The sequence below is a fragment of the Argentina silus genome, assembly GCF_951799395.1.
Source record: "Argentina silus genome assembly, chromosome: Y".
NCBI lineage: Eukaryota > Metazoa > Chordata > Actinopteri > Argentiniformes > Argentinidae > Argentina > Argentina silus.
This window is the reverse complement of record NC_139654.1, coordinates 1,097,501-1,112,500: the sequence shown is the minus strand read 5'-3', so window position 1 is coordinate 1,112,500 and position 15,000 is coordinate 1,097,501. Positions and strand designations below refer to the sequence as shown.

At 45.7% G+C, this 15,000-nt stretch overlaps 1 protein-coding gene across 1 annotated transcript in view; it reads left to right on the top strand.

Moving 5' to 3' along the window:
- LOC310823702 (uncharacterized protein) overlaps positions 1 to 15,000 on the top strand; it is a 32,615-nt gene that overhangs the window by 11,422 nt on the left and 6,193 nt on the right. Inside the window, exons 3-14 of the mRNA XM_083696557.1 lie at positions 1,985 to 2,117; positions 7,210 to 7,355; positions 7,553 to 7,815; positions 8,277 to 8,390; positions 8,633 to 8,746; positions 8,989 to 9,102; positions 9,557 to 9,647; positions 9,829 to 10,060; positions 10,611 to 12,399; positions 13,164 to 13,337; positions 13,870 to 14,043; positions 14,497 to 14,670. Of these exons, the coding sequence (XP_083552683.1) occupies positions 7,604 to 7,815; positions 8,277 to 8,390; positions 8,633 to 8,746; positions 8,989 to 9,102; positions 9,557 to 9,647; positions 9,829 to 10,060; positions 10,611 to 12,399; positions 13,164 to 13,337; positions 13,870 to 14,043; positions 14,497 to 14,670 (3,188 nt within the window). The 5' untranslated portion in view covers positions 1,985 to 2,117; positions 7,210 to 7,355; positions 7,553 to 7,603. The remainder of the gene's footprint in view (positions 1 to 1,984; positions 2,118 to 7,209; positions 7,356 to 7,552; positions 7,816 to 8,276; positions 8,391 to 8,632; positions 8,747 to 8,988; positions 9,103 to 9,556; positions 9,648 to 9,828; positions 10,061 to 10,610; positions 12,400 to 13,163; positions 13,338 to 13,869; positions 14,044 to 14,496; positions 14,671 to 15,000) is intronic.

Sequence of the window (15,000 nt, the reverse complement as noted above, 5' to 3'; positions counted from 1 at the left end):
CTGACAGACAGAGTGGAGAACTGCAGACGACCAATCTAAAAGGACCAGAATGATCAGTTAGGCAGCAAAGCTCTGTTTTCTCTTTACTCTGGAGACGATGGCTGCTGTTGGAGACTAAGGAGTCGAGTACCAAGTCTCTAAGGGGTGACTGGGAATCACGGAGCAGGGACACTCTCCTGTGTAACAGCTAAGGGATGAGCTCCAACGTGTGTCCACAACCAAGCCAGAACAAGAGAAACGTGAGAAACTCTCTTGTTGATGATTCGTCATATTTAACAAGATTGAACTGTGATGGAAATGTTCACTGTGAGTGTTGTGTTGTATAAACTGTAATCCTGAGCAGTTAAAATCATATGACTGTTTATGGTTCTTGTTGATCATTAACCAGGGAGAGTGTGCTCTGCTGGAAAAGTGTACTTGTGGTATTGTGTTGTGTTGTGTTCTGTGTAGTGTTGTGGTGTGGTGTGGTGTGGTCTGTTGTGTTGTTGTGTGTTCTGTAGTGTGGTTTGTAGTGTTGTGGTGTGTAGTGTAGTGTAGTGTAGTGTTGTGTAGTGTAGTGTTGTGTGGTGTGAGCTATGATACTGAGCAGTAAAAGTTGTGTAAGTGTACATGTTGTTGTTAATAATTAACCAGAACAAGAGGAGGAAAGGGAGGGGAGTGAAAGAAAGAGAGAGAGAGATTGTGACAGAGAGAGAGAGAGAGAGAGAGAGGGAGAGAGAGAAAGAGAGAGAGAGAGCGAGTGAAGGAGGGGGAGAGGGAGGTAGGGAGAAAGAGGGAGGGAGAGAGGAAGGGAGGTAGGGAGAGAGAAAGAGGGAGGGAGACAGGAAGGGAGGTAGGGAGAGAGGGAGATAGGGTGGGAGGTATAGGGAGAGGGGGGGGGACGTAGAGGGAGAGAGAGAAAAAGACAGAAAGAGGGAAAGAGAGAGAGAGAAAGAGATTAGATGGGGAGAAGAGGTAGGGAGGGAGAGAGGGAGGGAGGGAGAGAGGGAGGGAGAGAGGGAGGTAGGGAGGGAGGGAGAAAGAGGGAGGGAGAGAGGAAGGGAGGTAGGGAGAGAGGGTGGGAGGTAGAGGGAGAGAGAGAAAAAGACAGAGAAAGTGTATAGTGTGGTTTGTTGTGTTGCGTTGTGTGTGGTGTGGTGTGGTGTGTAGCGTTTTAGTGTGGTGTGTTGTGTGTGTAGTGTAGTGTAGTGTAGTGTGGTGTGGTGTGGTGTGGTGTGGTGTGGTGTGTTGTGTAGTGTTGTGTGAGTAGTGGTGTATAGTGTAGTGTGGTGTGAGAAAATGGAAAATAGCTTTGATTGACGTCTACTGGACATTCTTACTGCATTAAAGGGATACATCACAATTTGTTTTTTGTTGTAACATTATATATAGTATATCTCTATCTGACAGAGAATCAGAGAATCTATCCTAGTCTATATGGTGTACACACCTCCTCAGAGTAGAAAGGAGAAGCTCTGCCCGGCACAGGGGGAAGAGGAGAGAGAGATGTGGCCCTCCTCGACACACGCAGCTCTCTACTACACTGTAACAGAGTCCGTTGTACACAGAGGCAGACGCAGTATTTCGGTGAGGGATTTTGTCCCGTTTATTATCATATACACTTAGTCTTTTCAGCCCGTCTCAACGTTTTCGCGGTTTTACAGTCGTCCTCTCTCTGGCAAACCGCTCTCGTTCCCAGCCCTTCTACTGAAACGACAAAGGCACACACATCTTAAGCACTTAGCCAACGAGGTTTCATTTGCAACAGGTGTGCAACGAAGCCTCGCCGACACAACCCTGGCCACGGTCCTGTAGCTCCCTCTACAGGCCGAACGCTACATGTCCCCCCACATACACGTTGTACAGCAAATGGGAGGCGTTGACCGAGTCAGGTCAGAGAGGATGAGGGGAGACACATTTAACTGTGTAATTGTATTGATAATTTCCTGTACTTGTAACATTCAAGCCTCTGTTGTTTTATATTGATTGTTACATTCCTTTACAGTTCAGTCTTCTTCTAGTTGGTACTGTCGGCTTGTCCTGGACCAGCAGACAACCGTGACTGTTGAACCCTACCTAGACCTTGTCCTGGATCAGCAGACAACCGTGACTCTTGAACCCTGCATAGACCTTGTTGAGTGAGTCCCACATCACATCATCAACCCATCAACACATCAATCATCCAATTTCTAGTCTGATTTTTGCTTTGGTCATTCTTTTAAGTTTATTTCCTGCAGCATGAAAATCATGTGATCCTGAGCAGTAAAAATCATATAACTGTTTATGGTTCTTGTTGATCATTAACCAGGAAGAGTGTGCTCTGCTGGTAAAGTGTACTTGTGGTGTTGTGGTTTGTTTGTTGTGTTGTGTTGTGGTGTGGTGTGGTGTGGTGTTGTGTGTTGTGTTGTGTGTGGTGTGTAGTGTAGTGTTGTGTTGTGTGTGTAGTGTAGTGTTGTGTAGTGTAGTGTAGTGTTGTGTCTAGTGTAGTGTAGTGTAGTGTAGTGTAGTGTTGTGTTGTGTAGTGTGGTGTGGTGTGGTGTAGTGTGAGCTATGATCCTGAGCAGTAAAAGTTGTGTAAGTGTACATGCTGTTGTTGATAATTAACCAGGATGGGAGGCTATGATGACTAAGACTTTGACTATAATTTATCATCTGATATTAACAGTTATGGTCCAGAGTCAAACTGACATGGCCTCCATTTTCAGGCTGAGCTGGTTTCATCTGCCAGTTTAAAATGGAGAATAGCTTTGATTGACGCCTACTGGACATTCTTACTGCATTAAAGGGATAGATCATAAAAATAATCTTTTTTTATTTGTTATCTTATATTATACATATATATATATATATATATATATATATATATACACTCACCGGCCACTTTATTAGGTTCACCTGTTCAACTGCTCTTTAACACAAATATCTAATCATCACATGGCAGCAACTCAATGCATTTAGGCAAGACAACAAGACAACCTGCTGAAGTTCAAACTGAGCATCAGAATGGGGAAGAAAGGTGATTTAAGTGACTTTGAACGTGGCATAGTTGTTGGTGCCAGACGGAGGGATAGAGGGAGTGAGGGAGGGAGGGAGGGAGAGAATGAGAGAGAGGAGGGAGGGAGGGAGGGAGGGAGAGAATGAGATAGAGGAGGGATAGAGGGAGGGAGAGAGGGAGAGATAGAGGGAGAGAGAGAAGAGAGGGAGGCAGAGAGGGAGGGAGAGGAGGGAGATAGGAAGGGGAGGGAGAGAGGGAGGGAAAGGGGGGGGAGGGAGAGGATGGAGGGAGAGAGGGAGGGAGAGTAGTAGAGAGAGGTAGGGAGGGAGCAAGAGAGATGGGATGGAGAGAGGAGGGAGGGAGAGAGAGGTACAGAGGAAGAGAGAGAGGCACGGAAGGAGAGAGAGGCACAGAGGGAGAGCAAGAGGAGGGAGGGAGGGAGGAAAGGGAGGGGAGTGAAAGAAAGAGAGAGAGAGATTGTGACAGAGAGAGAGAGAGAGAGAGGGAGGGAGAGAAAGAGAGAGAGAGTGAGTGAAGGAGGGAGAGAGGGAGGTAGGGAGGCAGAGAGGGAGGGAGGGAGAAAGAGGGAGGGAGAGAGGAAGGGAGATATGGAGAGAGGGAGAGAGGGTGAGAGGTAGAGGGAGAGAGGGGGGTAGGGAGGGAGAGAGAGAAAAAGACAGAAAGAGGGAAAGAGAGAGAGAGATTGGATGGGGAGAAGAGGTAGGGAGAGAGAGAGAGGGAGAAAAAAAGAGAGTGAAGGAGGGAGAGAGGGAGGTAGGGAGGGAGAGAGGGAGGGAGGGAGAGAGGTAGAGGGAGAGAGGGGGGGAGGTAGAGGGAGAGAGTGAAAAAGACAGAAAGTGTTTTGTGTGGTTTGTTGTGTTGCGTTGTGGTGTGGTGTGGTGTGGTGTGGTGTTTGGTGTGGTGTGTTGTGTGTGTTGTGTTGTGTAGTGTTGTGTTTGGTGTGGTGTGGTGTGGTGTGTAGTGTTTTAGTGTGGTGTGGTGTAGTGTGAGCTATGATACTGAACAGTAAAAGTTGTGTAAGTGTACATGTTGTTGTTGATTATTAACCAGGAAGAGAGGGTACTATGACTATGATGTATCATCTGATATTAACAGTTATGGTCCAGAGTCAAACTGACCTGGCCTCCATATTTAGGCTGAGCTGGCTTCATCATAAAAATAATCTTTTTTTTTTATATTATATTATACATATTATATATATATACACTCACCGGCCACTTTATTAGGTACACCTGTTCAACTGGTCTTTAACACAAATATCTAATCAGCCAATCACATGGCAGCAACTCAATGCATTTAGGCAAGACAACAAGACAACCTGCTGAAGTTCAAACTGAGCATCAGAATGGGGAAGAAAGGTGATTTAAGTGACTTTGAACGTGGCATAGTTGTTGGTGCCAGACGGAGGGATAGAGGGAGTGAGGGAGGGAGGGAGGGAAGGAGAGAATGAGAGAGAGGAGGGAGGGAGGGAGGGAGGGAGGGAGAGAGGGAGGGATAGAGAGAGGGAGAGAGGGAGAGAGAGAAGGGAGGGAGAGAGGGAGGGAGAGAGGGAGGGAGGGAAGGAGAGAATGAGAGAAAGGAGGGAGGGAGAGAGGGAGGGATAGAGGGAGGGAGAGAGAGAAGGGAGGGAGGCAGGGAGGGAGGGAGATAGGAAGGGGTTGGAGGGAGGGAGGGAGAGAGGGATGGAGAGAGGGGGGGGAGGGAGAGGATGGAGGGAGAGAGGGAGGGAGAGAGGGAGGGAGAGTAGTAGGGAGAGGTAGGGAGGGAGGAAGAGAGATGGGATGGAGAGAGGAGGGAGGGAGAGAAAGGCATGTAGGGAGAGAGAGGCACAGAGGGAGGGAGGAAAGGGAGGGGAGTGAAAGAAAGAGAGAGAGATTGTGACAGAGAGAGAGAGAGAGAGAGAGAGAGACAGAGCGAGTGAAGGAGGGAGAGAGGGAGGGAGAAAGAGGAAGAGAGAGAGAGAGAGAGGGAGAGAAAGAGAGAGAGAGTGAGTGAAGGAGGGAGAGAGGGAGGTAGGGTGGGAGAGAGGGAGTGAGGGAGAAAGAGGGAGGGAGAGAGGAAGGGACGTAGGGAGAGATGGAGAGAGGGTGGGAGGTAGAGGGAGAGAGGGGGGTAGGGAGGGAAAGAGAGAAAAAGACAGAAAGAGGGAAAGAGAAAGAGAGATTGGATGGGGAGAAGAGGTAGGGAGGGAGAGAGAGAGGGAGGGAGAGAGAGAGAGAGGGAAAGAAAGAGAGAGAGAGAGCGAGTGAAGCAGGGAGGTAGGGAGGGAGAGAGGGACGGAGGGATGAAGAGGGAGGAAGAGAGGTAGGGAGAGGGAGAAAAAGACAGAGAAAGTGTATAGTGTGGTTTGCGTTGTGTGTTGTGTTGTGTTGTGTTGTGTTGTGTTGTGTGGTGTGTAGTGTTGTGTTTGGTGTGGTGTGGTGTGGTGTGTTTTAGTGTGGTGTGTTGTGTAGTGTAGTGGTGTGTCGTGTAGTGTAGTGTGGTGTGGTGTGAGCTATGATACTGAGCAGTAAAAGTTGTGTAAGTGTACATGTTGTTGTTGATTATTAACCAGGAAGGGAGGGTACTATGACTATGATGTACCAGATGATATTAACAGTTACGGTCCAGAGTCAAACTGACCTGGCCTCCATATTCAGGCTGAGCTGCCTTCATCTGCCAGTTTACAATGGAAAATAGCGTTGATTGACGCCTACTGGACATTCTTACTGCATTAGATTAGATTAGATTTGATTCAACTTTATTGTCATTGTGCAGAGTACAAGTACAGAGCCAACGAAATGCAGTTAGCGTCTAACCAGAAGTGCAAAAAAAGCAGACAATGTGAACAATATATACAGGTAGTGCAGTATAAGCAGTATATGAGCAGTATAAGTAGTGCAGTATAAGCAGTACATGTATTAACAGTAACATTATAAGCAGAATAAATATAGAATGCAGTATGAACAATATAAGCAGTATATGAGCTGTATAAGTAAGCAGTATAAGCAGTATATGCATTAACAGTAATATTATAAGCAGAGTAAATAAGCAGAATAAATATGGAATGCAGTATGAAGAGTACAAACAGATATGGACAGTCTGTGTAGTGTATTAACAGTAGCATTCTAAGATGAGTCAAAAATAATGATATGTGCATTATGAACAGCATAGACAGATATGTACAGAAGAGCAGTAGTATATAGTATAAGAGCAGTGTGTATAAGTGAAGATACAGTATGTACAGTTTATAGGAATGCTATAGGGTAAGAGTAGTACAATTGTCCGGGGGGGGGGGGGTGTAAGTAGGTTGTCACCTAGGGGCAGAGTTGGAGTTCAGTAGGGTGACACCCGCAGGGAAGAAGCTTCCTCTGAACCTGCTTGTTCGGGTACGGAGAGACCTGTAGCGCCTCCCGGAGGGGAGTGGGTTGAACAGTCTGTGGTTGGGGTGAGAACTGTCCTTGACGATGCTGCGTGCCTTACGCAAGCATCGCTTGCCTTGGACAGCCTCAATGGAGTGGAGTGTGGACCCGGTGATGCGTTGGGCAGTTTTCACAACCCTCTGCAGTGCTTCCGGTCAGAGGAAAAGGTAGTGAGGATGCTCTTGATGGTGCAGCGGTAGAAGTGCACCAGGATCTGAGGAGACAGATGGACCTTCTTTAGTCTCCTCAGGAAGAAGAAAGCTGGTGAGCCTTCTTGATCAGGGTAGAGGTGTTGACAGTCCAGGAGAGATCCTCAGAGATGCGGACACCCAGAAACTTGAAGCTGGTGACTCGCTCCACATCAGTCCCGTTGATGAGGATGGGGGTGTGTGTGCCAGCTTTTGACTTCCTGGAGTCCACAATGAGCTCTTTGGCATTCCTGGTGTTGAGAGCCAGGAAGTTGTTGTCGGTGCACCACACTGTTAGGTGCTGGACCTCCTCCCTGGGATAGCTCACAAGGGATAGCTCACAAAAAAAAAACAATCACATTATTTTTAATATATATACTGTATATGTGTACATATTATATATCTCTATCTGACAGTGAATCAGAAAATCTACCCTAGTCTATATGGTGTACACACCTCCTCAGAGTAGAAAGGAGAAGCTCGGCTCGGTACAGAGGGAAGAGGAGAGAGAGATGTGGCCCTCCTCGACACACGCAGCTCTCTACTACACGTTGTACAGGAAATGGGAGGCGTTGACCGAGTCAGTTACAAAGAACTGTTGCTGAAGATTTGCTTCTCCCTTCAGACAAGTTGACTCAACATTCCAGTTGTCTGACCAGACATTGACCTTGTCCTGGACCAGCAGACAACCGCGACTGTTGAACCCTGCCTAGAACTTGTCCTGGACCAGCAGACAACCGTGACTCTTGAACCCTGCATAGACCTTGTTGAGTGAGTCCCACATCACATCATCAATGAAATATTCATTTAATTTCATATAATAGGGAAATCATTCGGTCATTCTTTTATGTTTATTTCCTGCAGCATGAAAATCGTGCGTGAGTGTGTGTGTGTGTGTGTGTGTGTGTGTGTGTGTGTGTGGTCTTTGGTCTCCTTTAACGTGCTGCGTGTGTTCATTGGGTTTATAGCAGGAGGTTCTTTGAGGAGAGGAGAGAGAGGAGGGGACCACTGCCTCTAAAATGAGTCTCTCTGGGGAGAGAGAGGAGGGGACCACTGCCTCTAAAATGAGTCTCTCTGGGGAGAGAGAGGAGGGGACCACTGCCTCTAAAATGAGTCTCTCTGGGGAGAGAGAGGAGGGGACCACTGCCTCTAAAATGAGTCTCTCTGGGGAGAAAGAGGAGGGGACCACTGCCTCGAAAATGAGTCTCTCTGCGGAGGTTGAAGACATGGGGTAAGACAAGAGTCTCTGGAGGGCATTTACCATGAAGATTATGATACTGATGATGATGATGATGATGATGATGACAGATACTTCATTCATAACCAGATTAATGTTAGACAGAGGAATGTAGATATACTGTAGTTCAATGCATACTGGAGCAACAGACAGTGTTACAACACTCACTAGAAGGAGTGTCCACGGAGAAGGAGAGTGGATCCTGGAGGGAGATGGCCACTAAAAACCTAAAAGCTACTGACAATACAGATATATTAATTTGGACTGGTTACACCGTCCCCACTCTCCTCCTCCCAGCGCACCCCAACCCTCCATGGTAATGGGGATCCCCTGAATGAAACAAAGACACGTTCATTAACACTCTGTCCTTCACAATGCCACCCTGCTGTGGAACTGGCTCTCGAAGCTCAGCTCATATGGCACATTTAAAAACACAACTCCACCTTGTAATGCAGGGTCCAGCAGGAGAGACCAGCCTCACCTGTACCTAGCTGTGTGTCCATGAAGAGTGACCACTCTATGGACCATCCAATACACTTCAGACAAGGAACCAGCACTGCTAAACAATGGTAGGTGTATCATGGGGGATGTGATGAACTAACAGCTAGACTACGCCACCTGTTTGTTTCACGTAGTCAATATTCTAACAACACACAAACACACACTCATATGAACACATGACATCCATTATCTTCTGTTAAACATATGAGAATATTGGTGTCTGACAACACAGATACCCACTCATGAACATGTGCTGTTCATTGTCTCCTGTTAATGAATGTGAGAATGTTGGTGTCTTTGTGTTTGACAGGGTCCAGCAGGAGAGACAAGCCTCACCTGTACCTAGCTGTGTGTCCATGAAGAGTGACCACTCTATGGGCCGTCCAATACACTTCAGACAAGGAACCAGCACTGCTAAACAATGGTAGGTGTATCATGGGGGATGTGATGAACTAACAGCTAGACTACGCCACCTGTTTGTTTCACGTAGTCAATATTCTAACAACACACAAACACACACTCATATGAACACATGACATCCATTATCTTCTGTTAAACATGTGAGAATATTGGTGTCTGACAACACAGATACCCACTCATGAACATGTGCTGTTCATTGTCTCCTGTTAATGAATGTGAGAATGTTGGTGTCTTTGTGTTTGACAGGGTCCAGCAGGAGAGACCAGCCTCAGCTGTACCCAACTGTGTGTCCATGAAGAGTGACCACTCTATGGGCCGTCCAATACACTTCAGACAAGGAACCGTCACTGCTGAACAAGGGTAGGTGTATCATGGGGGATGTGATGAACTAACTGCTAGACTACGCCACCTCTTTGTTTCATGAGGTCCTCAGAGTGTGCTGTTCACTGTCTCCTGTTAATGAATGTGAGAATGTTGGTGTCTTTGTGTTCGACACAGGAATGTAGATATACTGTTGTTCAATGCATTCTGTAGCAACAGACAGTGTTACAACACTCACTAGAAGGCATGTCCACGGAGGAGGAGAGTGGATCCTGTTGGGAGATGGACACTAAAAACCTAAAAGCTACTGACCATACAGATATATTAATTTGGACTGACTAAAACGTCCACCAATGTCAGTTTTTTGTAATATTCATCTGACCCAGGAACTATGTTTAGCGGTATACACTCTGAAGTTATTCTATTTGAGAAACTGGGCCTCATTCACACTTCTTTGGATAAAGACATCTGCTTATTTCTTGTTTTTACCCAGAATCCCCAGTGACCAGGTGGAGAGACCAGAGTCAGAGATTCCCAGTGGTCAGTCTGTCCAGAGTCAAAGTGAACTGGCCTCCATATTCAGGGTGAGCTAAATAAAAAGTATGACATTGAAGGTGGCAAAGTCATCCCCATATAAAATTTTTTTTTTCTTGTTTCAATTGCATGCCAAAGTCAAGTGTTTTTTGTATTTAGTCTCTCTACTGTGTGTAAAGGTTTACCCATAATTGTCTATCTCACTCCACTTTATTTTTCTAAATGTTTCAGTCGCTTGAAGACAATGTCATCACTTTACTGAGAAATGAGCTGAAGAGGTTCAAGAGGCTTATTTCTCAAGACTACCCAGAGTGCTTTGAGAGTCAGGGGGAGAAAGAGCAAGTGGTGGATGATGAAGAAGAAGAGAAGCAGGAGAGCAGTGCCAGAGAAGGGGCTCTGAAGATCACACTGCACGTCCTGAGGAACATGAACCAGAAGGAGCTCGCTGACACACTGGAGAAACGTAAGAGACCTCATGTGTTTTCACAGAGAAGTGTTACTGGGCTGAAATATTATTGGAAATACAAACACCACTAACTGTAATTATGATGTATATCCCCATTTGGTCACTCTTTATATTATGTTGCCTCTATAACTTGGTGTCTCTGTAATTACTCCAGTAACAAGATTGTTTGTTACTGTATAATTGCAGAGTAATGGGTTTGGACAGTTTCCTATAACACAGATGGAATAAGGACTGTTCTTTCCAACACGTGTAGTAATATATCATTCAACTACACTACATACTATGTAATTAATTACTATATAATTAATTAAAAATCAACTACTATATAACAACTTGTTAATTAATACAACATGTGGTCCTCTGTGGCTCAGTCAATATAGCATGGCTTTAATAATGCTTAGGTTGTGGGTTTGATTCCTGCTGGGATCATATATACTGAATGTATGCACTCACTGCAATGCAATATATATTTACAGTTACTGAGGGCACTGGGTCAACTTAATGTAAAGTGTGCCAGGAATATTTTGTAAATTGTTTTGTCATTCAGGTGAGCTGGCTGTGGTGTGCCAACATGAACTCAAGTCCACCCTGAAGACGAAGTTTCAGTGTGTGTTTGAGGGAATAGCTAAGCAAGGCAACCCAATACTTCTCGATAAGGTCTACACAGAGGTCTACATCACAGAGGGTGGAAGTGGAGAGGTCAATAACGAACATGAGGTCAGACAGATTGAGACAGCATCCAGGAGACCAGCAACACAGGAGACACCAATCAAATGCAACGACATCTTCAAGCCTTTACCTGGACAAGACAAACCAATGAGAAATGTGCTGACAAAGGGAGTCGCTGGCATTGGAAAAACAGTCTCAACTCAGAAGTTCATTACGGACTGGGCTGAAGGAAAAGCCAATCAGGATGTCCAGTTCATATTTCCACTTCCTTTTCGGGAGCTGAATTTAATGAAAGAGAAGAAATGCTGTTTGAATGAACTTCTTGGTCATTTCTTCATTGAAATAAAAGAAACAAGAATATCCAACTTTGACAAGTATAAAGTACTGTTCATCTTTGATGGTCTGGATGAGTGTCGACTTCCTCTAGACTTCCGGAACAACGAGACATGTTGTGATGCCACAGAGTCAACCTCAGTGGACGTGCTGCTAACAAACCTCATCAAGGGGAATCTGCTTCCCTCTGCTCTCCTCTGGATAACCTCCCGACCTGCAGCAGCCAATCAGATCCCTCCTGAGTGTGTTGACCAGGTGACAGAGGTACGAGGGTTCAACAACCCACAGAAGGAGGAGTACTTCAGGAAGAGAATCAGTGATGAGAACCTGGCCAGCAGAATCAACACACACATGAAGTCATCAAGGAGCCTCCACATCATGTGCCACATACCAGTGTTCTGTTGGCTCTCAGCCACTACCCTAGAGAGACTGTTGGGTGAAGCAGAGAGAGGAGAGATGCCCAAGACTCTGACACAGATGTACACACACTTCCTGGTATTTCAGACCCAACAGAGAAATGTGAAGTACCTTGGAGACCATGACAGAAATCCACAGTGGGATAAAGAGCTAATTCTGTCACTGGGAAAACTGGCCTTCAATCAGCTGGAAAATGGCAATCTGATCTTCTATGAAGAAGACTTGAGAGAGTGTGGCATTGATGTCACAGAGGCCTCAGTGTACTCGGGAGTGTGCACTCAGATCTTCAGAGAGGAGTGTGGGCTGCACAAAGTGTTCAGCTTTGTGCATCTGAGCATCCAGGAGTTTCTAGCTGCTTTATATGTGTTCCTCACATGCAACCACAGCAATGAGAATCCACTGGTCAAACAAAAATCCTCATCCATGAAGCTATGGTCATCACTGAGACGCACACCTCTGGTCGACTTACACAAGAGTGCAGTGGACAAGGCCTTACAGAGTAAGAATGGTCACCTGGACCTGTTCCTGCGCTTCCTTCTGGGCCTCTCACTGGAGGCCAATCAGAATCTCCTACGAGGCCTTCTGACACAGACAGGAAGCAGCTCACAGACCATTGAGGAAACAGTCAAGTATATCAAGGAGAAGATCAGGGAGAATCCCTCTCCAGAGAGGTGCATCAATCTGTTCCACTGTCTGAATGAGCTGAATGACAATTCTCTAGTGGAGGAGATCAAAAGCTCCCTGAGCTCAGGACGTCTCTCAGAAGCCCAACTCTCACCTGCACAGTGGTCAGCTCTGGTCTTTGTGTTGCTGACTTCAGAAGAGGAGCTGGATGTGTTTGACCTGAAGAAGTACTCTAGATCAGAAGAGGGTCTTCTGAGGCTGCTGCCAATGGTCACAGCCTCTAAGACGGCACTGTAAGTAGATGGACAAAACACTGTATTGATACTTGAGCGATGAATGGAGTATGTGATCACTTATTATGATTTACGGATTAAATGGAAGAAACTGAGTTATTGATCACATGGTCAAAAGTCATTCATAAATTGATTGCACACTTATGTTTCATGTTTTATTGACACACAAATATACGACTTGCTCCAACATGTTCAGTCGCTTTGTGTCTCGACTACCAATAATGAGGTAGAAAGAGCCATTTCCAGTCGGAGTACTGAACACTGGTTTGGAGAAATACACTCCTGACGTTTTTAAGACTATCGAAATCCACTGGCGCTACCACGGATACTCACACCGCGGCTCAAATGAAGACTTTTGGTCTGACATTAAGCAAATAACATAGGTAGCATATATAATAACATGGCTGGCTGTGTTCACAGTTCAGCTAATGAGTTTGTCAGCTTTATTTTAGTGAAAGTGGAATGAGTCAGTTCTCTAGCCAGTGAGTTTACAGTTGGTGCAGTTGGAAGGAGCTCACCACTCATCTCCAACTGAAAGCTCTATCCATTATTTAAGGCATGAAAAGTATGGATACATGATGATTTCACCTTTGAAATGAAGTTAAATGATTAGAAAACATGTTGTTCTATGTTAAAATCCCGAAAATGTCATTATATTGTAATTAGGTGCGGCGACATTCAACTGGAAATGATAGAACACATTACATATGTAAATTTTTCTCTGAGTTAAAAAGACTTGATGCTTGTATTTATTCCTCATTCAGGCTGAATGGATGTCACCTCACAGAGAGATGCTATGAAGCGTTGGCCTCAGCTCTCAGCTCAGACTCCTGCCACCTGAGAGAGCTGGACCTCAGTCACAATGATCTAGGTGACGGGGGGGTGAAGCTGCTCTCTGCTGGACTGGGGAGTCCACACTGTCAACTACAGACACTGAGGTGAGGTCTCAGACTATTCTTGTTGCCAGACGCATCATTTCTAAGTGTCAGTAACATTTTAATTCGATGGAATCAATGATACTTGCACAGAAAGGCTCAATGAATGAGACAGACAATGTACATTATCTTCCAATCAATTACTATATAATGTCTGTGTGTGTGTGTATGTATATGTGTGTGTGTGTGTGTGTGTTTGTGTGTGTGTGTGTGTGTGTATGTGTGTGTGTGTGTGTGTGTGTGTGTGTGCGTGTGCGCGCGGTGGCAGGGGGGGCTGCTCTGTCTTCACTCTCTGAATAACTTTACTCTCATCAAATCCTGACCAACCTGGCCTTAGATCAGCTCATGGGACTACACAATACTGCACTAACCCAATAGCAAGCAAATACATTATACCAGACGGAGAAATCCAGTCACTACAAATGTATCCATGGTTGCTTGCTCCCCCGTTGAGAGCAAGTATAACTCTCACTTATGAATTCTTGCACCACAGTGATGGTTTGGCTGCATGTATTTATTTGTATTCCTCATTCAGGCTGAATGGATGTCACCTCACAAAGAGATGCTGTGAAGCATTGGCCTCAGCTCTCAGCTCAGACTCCTGCCACCTGAGAGAGCTGGACCTCAGTAATAATGATCTAGGTGACTGGGGGGTGAAGCTGCTCTCTGCTGGACTGGGGAGTCCACACTGTCAACAACAGACACTGAGGTGAGGTCTGAGACTATTCTTGTTACCAGACACATCATTCCTAAGTGTGCTACATTATCATTCTATGGAATCAATGATAATTGCAAAGAAAGGTTCAATAATTGAGACAGACAATGCACATTATCTTCCAATCAATTACTATATAATGTGCGTGCGTGCGTGCGTGCGTGCGTGCGTGCGTGCGTGTGGTGGCGGGGTGGCTGCTCTGTCTGCACCCTGTGAATATGTTTGCCCTCGTCAAATCCTGACCCACCTGGCCTTAGATCAGCTCACACAATACTGCACTACCCCAATAGCTACCAAATACATTATATCAGAAGGAGAAATCCAGTGACTACAAATGTATCCATGGTTGTTTGCTCCCCTGTTGAGAGCAATTATAACTCTCACTCATGAATTCTTGCACCACAGTGATCGTTTGGCTACATGTATTTATTTGTATTCCTCATTCAGGTTGAAAGGATGTCACCTCACAGAGAGATGCTGTGAAGCGTTGGCCTCAGCTCTCAGCTCAGACTCCTGCCACCTGAGAGAGCTGGACCTCAGTAATAATGATCTAGGTGACGGGGGGGTGAAGCTGCTCTCTCCTGGACTGGGGAGTCCACACTGTCAACTACAGACACTGAGGTGAGGTCTCAGACTATTATTTTTGTCAGACACATCATTCCTAAGTGTCGGTTACATTTTAATTCGATGGAATCAATGTTAGTTGCACAGAAAGGCTCAATGATTGAGACAGACAATGTACATTATCTTCCAATCAATTACTGTGTGTGTGTGTGTGTGTGTGTGTGTGTGTGTGTGGTGGGAGGGGGGGCTGCTCTGTCTGCACTATCTGAATATGTTTGCCCTCCTCAAATCCTGACCCACCTGGCCTTAGATCAGCTCATGGGACTCCACAATACTGCACTAACCCAATAGCAAGCAAATACATAATACCAGACATAGAAATCCAGT